The following is a 6,562-nucleotide window of genomic DNA, read 5'->3' on the forward strand; positions in this document are numbered from 1 at the left end:
TGTATCTACTATAAAACATAAAAAATAGCTATTTATTGGCTGTTTTGCCATATGAAAAGATTTGGGTAAGACAAAGAAGAAGGAGAGCAACGTGTGGTGCCAACAAAATGTAACTTTGCCAAAGATGCCAAAATATTTGCAACTGCCCTGGAAGGAGACAAGTGACAAAATTAAATGAGCAGTGCTGAAAGAAATACATTGAAGAGGCAGACTACACATAGTTGTAGATTACTCATTTTATTGATAAATTATAGGCACAGATATTGAGAAATTAATTAGCAGCAACAATCTGATCCAACCAGGATCTTAGAACTGAGACACGAGCGTAGACTCCTGGAGATGAGGGAGAGCAGGTAGAACTTCCCCAGGAAACAATACCAGCCAAGGTCCAAGCTCCATTCCTCTGGCACACAAGAGGTCCACCAGAGTCACCCTAAAGAAGGTGTAAGAAAACAGAAGTTTGTTCTACTGGCTCAACAGACAACCCTAAAAGATAATAATTTACCCAAGAAAATCTAATTTGCATTAAAGGAGAGGATGGTATTAAGAGAAATATCCTGACTTAAAGAAATTAGCGGTACTGATAGTCAATGTACAAAAGAGCTTTTCCTCAGTCCAAAAACTGCGTAAATCATACCATGCAGGAGGAGGCACCAGAGGCTCCGGCACAAATCATGGTGCTAAGGATCTGGCTTCCCCAGTATCTCTGGCAGTCAGTGTTGGTGAGAAGAGGCAGAGACACCTGCTGCAGTTTGCTTGGGGTAATTTTTGCTAAAAGAAAAGAATTAGACAAACTTTAACAGCTAGTATAGTCTGTGAACATATATATTTACTTATGCATACCACATACATATACGGGTTTATTGATTTTGAAATATCCAATTTAAATATTCACTCCATAACAAATACATATATACATATAGTCATCAATTTTGTTTCTCTATATCTGATTGCCCATTAAGGGACAGATTACGAGTGGAGCGCAAATTAACGATTCTGCTTGAGCGCTAATTTTGCTATAAGTAAGATTTTTGCTCTCGTCAGGTTGCACTCGTATTGTGAGCTGAAAGTAAACTTTTTGCTCTTGTGCTAACCCAACATGCACAAAAATCAAAATTTAGAATATTGTGTGCACGTTCACGTATTCCCCCATAGAAGTTAATGGAGAAAAAAGTGGAAAAAACACCCCACTCTTGCACAAACACATATATTCTCATTTGCATTAACATGAAATGAAAATATAAATATTTCACATTCCAATGTTCTTCACATAACAGACAGAATATGTTCTATTTATTCACAAATAAATATTTCTACATATATCTGATGCCATTTTGATATAATATATATCTATACCTATCCATATATATATATATATATATATATATATATATACACATGACTATATATAGGTATAGATATATACAGATATATGTAGGAATATCTATTTAGTAATACATAGAATATATTCCGCTATGTGCAGAACATTGGAATGTGAAATATTTACATCAAATACATTAATTAAATATAAATAGTTTAAAAAATTACGTTTTCCTCTACTTAACTGCAAAGGGCTCCAATGCACTTTTATATATGTCTATGTATACATATGTATTTATGTGTTTATATGTGTATATAAGTCTGTAAATACATATATAAATACATAAACACATATGTACACATACATAGACATTTATAAATACATACATAGACATATTTAGACATTTATATGTATTTATCTCAATGATAAATCCCTTTGGCTGCCTTTTTTTTTACACCTGAGACCTCATAACTTTGAGCCTTTATAACTTTTGTGTGCAATATTTTTTTAAATAATTTAATTAGATGAGTGTAACTATACTTTGTAATGTATTTTTGATGTGTTTTGTGAGACTTTTTTGTTTTGCAATACATACAGTTAACCAGAGCTCTGAGGTTGCGGTAATCATTCTAGCGTAAATCGTTATTGCGCTCTATTAATCGTGTTTACTTTCAACTCGTGATATGAGCGGTAAACCCGACAAGTGCAAACCCTCACGATAAACCCATTATCACTTGGGTGCAAACGTTTGCGCTCCACTCACAATCTAGCCCTAAATCATTATTGCATTTTCTCTTTCTCTAAGATATTTTGGGTTTATAACTCACATGAAAAACTCTTTACATTAACATTCTCAATTGCAAACTGAAAATAACTTGCTTGTTTGGTCACTATCAATATCTTTAGCTTACAGGCTGAAGTTTCACTTACAGTAGGCATCAACGTAGCCCCATCCAGTGGTCACACATCGCTCTCCGCCATTAAACACAGAAGAGGATCCAGCGATACAGACAGTAGACACGCGGCTGTTGAGTGTGGCAGCACTGGAGAGTTTGATCAGAGTGATGTCATTGGTGATGGTGAATGAGCTGTAGTTAGGGTGTCTGAAAACCTTGAGTCAAAAAGACAACACTAAATTAAACCAGACATTATAATTTGTTTATTAACAATATTAAAAAGACTTGATTTCAAATTGTTAGAAATATGTTTAACATAATTTTTCTTACATTTAGCATCACTTTAAATTGTTATGTTTATGTATACTATCATCTAATGCAATTACTGTTAACCTCAAAAGCTGCTGATGAATATGGAATGGCAAATGGCTCTGCACATTTTATTCTAATAAATGGGGAATGTTTTGCTGAATGTCTGACATTTGTCTTTGCACGCTCCCCTTACCTTTCTGTTAATCCAGTGCAGCGTATGAATATTCCAAAATAAACACTATTCTTATAGACTTCAATGTAAGTGTATTGAAATCAATGTTTAATGTAATTGCGTATTGTGTTTAAATATTCAAATATTACACTACACAACATGTGATGCTCTACTGGTAAAATTCAGTAATTAGTTATTAACATACTGTACCTTCTAGAGATATTTTAATGGTAAAATGAATTACAAGGGGGCACATTGGTTCTACCATTTAATGCAAAAATACAGATATTTGCCCTTCCCTACTATAGAAATAACATGATGCCCCTTGTGTCAGATCTCATAGTGTTTGTGTCTTTACCCTGGAAATGGTCTTGGTTTGGATGGGCTCAGCAGAGGAAGAACGATCATATTCACCCAGAATGACACGGTGTGAGGTTCTACATGGAATATAATATGTCTTAATTAGTTTTATTAGGTATAGTGCAGTAAGTAGTTTTAAAACCAGTTTGTCAACAAAGTTATTAAAAATAAAAAAAAGTTTAAGATGAAGACATTAAACTTCATTAAACCATGAACAAAATTGCAGATAGTTTCAAATGTATCCTCAAAAAATACATTGGAAATAAATAAATTGTACATTATGGGTAGGATACTGCAAGTCTAATACTGATTTTTTTGAAAATATACAGATCTTTTTACATCTCCATGTTTTGTCAAGAGCACACACTCATGGAAAGGAGATGCATGGATCTAGTGTTTTGATTATATATAATAGATCAAGAGGGACAAATAAATCATCTTGTACTGTTATTCTGTGGAGTTCATTCTTCAGATTCTGAAAAATATATTTTAGACAAAAATGTTTTGTGCAAGAAGACACCTTATCTATGGGAAATTTTATAAATAATATGTTTTAATGATTTTACTAAAATGGCTGATACAATAAAGTAAACAGCATAAAGTTTTGGGGACATTTTATTTATGTTTCATATGAAACATATTAAAGGCTAACATAGTTCATTAAATTTTATGCTAAAAGGGAAATTTAATGTCCAATATCTGCCAAAATATTTACAGGACCTTTATTACCCTCATAAGATGGTGTTATCAGCTATAAACTAAATATACTGGGGAATATATTTGGTGGAAAACTAGTTAGTTTTCTCTTCAGTGTTAAAAATATATATTTTATTTAGATGTTTTAATTTAATATAAATTTACTGTGTAGACACCAGTTATAAATAACAGGCATTCCATTTTTTTAGCTGGATTTAATTTTCAATATATGTATCTGATTTTTGTTAGAATCCCATCTAAATAATTTTGTCTTGATAAATCATGAGTGAGGCTGATTTGATTGACGGTTCAAGAATTTAAAAATAATTTAATTTCCATCCTCACGTCCATTTACATGGAATGTGCCCATGCTGACATTATTTTAACATAGGCCTTCACTGATATTTTAGGAAGGAGACATATGTGTCAGATAGGTTCTCAAGACTACTAGTAAGAAAGAATAAATAGATTTTGGGCCTTCATTGCAACATCACAATAAAGTGTAGATGCCAACCTTATATAAAGTGTTATAAATATGTAGAAGACCATCAAAAACACTTTTACATTTTTAAAACACTTCTCAATGTGTGTGACCGAGACAGAAAGAGAGATAAGCAAAATATTGCATAAAAATATGAAGTACAGATCTGATCCATTATAAAATATGCAAAAGTATATAGAATAAAATATGGGTTTTAATTTACACCATATTGTGGTTGTGATGCGAGCTGTCATAAATGTTCTTAAAATACCTAATAAGAATAATTATTTTAGATTTTCATCCTCGCATCCTGAGGGTGAGATGAATGTGTCCAACCAAATATAAAAAAAAGTATATGTCATAAAAATACAGATGCCAAATAAAAATGAGCTGAGTTACTTACGTGACACCACAGTGAGCAGCAGTGACAACCCAGAGGGTGTTGATCAGGGAACCACCGCAGAAGTGGAAACCAGTGCTGTCCTGAAGTGATCAAACAAAAGAAAATCATCATCATCATCAATAAATACAGAATCTTTATATTATATATTTTTCCTTCATTATGGTCAATTATTTTGAAAAAAGAAACTCTGATTACATATAAGTTTATAAAACAAAAATTTCCTAGGTTATGAGCGAGAAGATGAGAAGTACTCTGACATTATGTCTCAAGGGAAAAGTTAGTTTTTCTTTATTGTAGTATTGCTGATGGTATCCAAGCTCTCAATTATTTGCTGTAGGTGCATTGGCGTTTTTAGGGGCCTGGTAATAGTGCTAGTCACCACTATACAGTATGTACCACCCAGTTTGTGCCAACCTTTGTTAACATCCCCAATTTTTCAAGCTCTAGAATCACCCCATAGTAGGTGCCCTGTATACGCACCCCAAAACTTTAGATCTAAATATATATTAGTATTTGCCGATAATAACATTATTATTGTTGAGCATACTCTTCCCCCCCAAAAAAATATAATATACTTTCTCCTAAACAGAATAGAATTCTTGGAGTTTTCCTTCCATATACATAACACAATTAAGAAAGCAAAATGCATTCAATAATATAATTCTGTCTCACATCAATTAATTAAAGGGACAGGAAATCCCTACATTTTCTTTCATTGTTTGAATAGAACTTACAATTTTAATCAACTTTACAATTTACTTCTATTATCAAATTTCTTTCATTCTCTTGTTATTCTTTGCTGAAGAAACACTGGCAGCTAGTTGAATATATCTAGTAAGCCAATCACAAGAGACAAATGTGTGCAGGCACCAATCAGCAGCTAGCTCCCACTAGTGTAGAGTATATGCATATTTTTTTTCAACAAGGGATACTAAGAGAACAAAGCACAATTGAAAATAAACTACATTTAAAAATGATATGCTCTATCTTAATAATGTAAATTTAATTTTAACTTTCCTATTCCTATAAATCAATTTAACACAAATCTTACAGTAATTTTGAAAGAGAACATAGCTATTTGTATATTTCTCAGCTATAAGTAGCTTATTAGACATCACAACTGACCTGCAGAGACACTTGCCATGGCCACGACCCAGAGATAGCATTCTCACCATTCACAATTCTGGAATATCCAGAAAGAACAGGCTGGATGGCGGGGACACCACAGCCTGAAAAGCAATAAAGTTACCGGTCATGATTTGAGTGCAGCCATCATAGGTAGAGACAAGGGAGACAACAAAGCACATAGAAAAAAAGAAAGAAATTACTTGAACCTACCATAGGCGCTCCCAAGAAGGGCAACACAAGATAAGAGCCAAAGGAGAGCCATTCTTCCTCACTTCCAAAGCAAGTGAAATAGCTACATCTCACTACAGTATATATATACTCAGGTAGCCAATCAGAACTGAACACTATATTTAGAGCCTTACTGATAAGACCAGAAGTTATACACTGTTATCAGTGAGGATGAATATGATAAACACAGATGTTAGTGAGTTATATCTTACAATAAGTTAATCAGTATGTAGTTACAATGCAGGTGAGCCATGAACACAGTTTTTATGCAACATGAACAGACAAATATATTTGCAGGATTAAGGGAATATCAGCATGAACTGTGAAATACATATATTTAAAATATTAACTGCATTGAACAGGATGAACTTACAATGCTCTTTTTTCAGTGTCAGTATCTCTATGCTTTTCACCATCCTAGCTCATTATATGCTTTTATCTGTTTACTTATTATGGGGCTGATCACAATCTTATCTAATAGTTTTCAACAAAAAAACAACAATAAATTCTATAGGGAATTTTGTAGATAAGTCATTTGATCATTTGTTTCTAAAGGATTGTGGTT

At 32.9% G+C, this 6,562-nt stretch overlaps 1 protein-coding gene across 1 annotated transcript; it reads right to left on the reverse strand.

Moving 5' to 3' along the window:
* Positions 1–242: 242 nt before the first annotated feature.
* On the reverse strand, positions 243–6,031 carry LOC128640314 (chymotrypsinogen A-like). Its single transcript, XM_053692807.1, has 7 exons — positions 5,980–6,031; positions 5,767–5,870; positions 4,642–4,721; positions 3,060–3,138; positions 2,252–2,432; positions 638–771; positions 243–433 (listed from the first exon to the last, which is right to left on the reverse strand). The coding sequence occupies exons 1-7, from the start codon at positions 6,029–6,031 to the stop codon at positions 272–274; spliced, it is 792 nt and encodes a 263-aa protein (XP_053548782.1). The 3' UTR covers positions 243–271.
* Positions 6,032–6,562: the final 531 nt, after the last annotated feature.

The sequence above is a fragment of the Bombina bombina genome, chromosome 1 (genome assembly GCF_027579735.1).
Source record: "Bombina bombina isolate aBomBom1 chromosome 1, aBomBom1.pri, whole genome shotgun sequence".
NCBI classification, from domain to species: domain Eukaryota; kingdom Metazoa; phylum Chordata; class Amphibia; order Anura; family Bombinatoridae; genus Bombina; species Bombina bombina.

Excerpts from the sequence above, each read along its gene's own strand:
- LOC128640314 (XM_053692807.1), bottom strand. The coding sequence starts at position 6,031 with ATGGCTCTCCTTTGGCTCTTATCTTGTGTTGCCCTTCTTGGGAGCGCC. Across the intron at positions 2,433-3,059 it reads AAACCAAGACCATTTCCAGG|GTTTTCAGACACCCTAACTA; the intron begins GTAAAGACACAA and ends TTTTGACTCAAG. Across the intron at positions 772-2,251 it reads GGGCTACGTTGATGCCTACT|CAAAAATTACCCCAAGCAAA; the intron begins GTAAGTGAAACT and ends CTTTTCTTTTAG.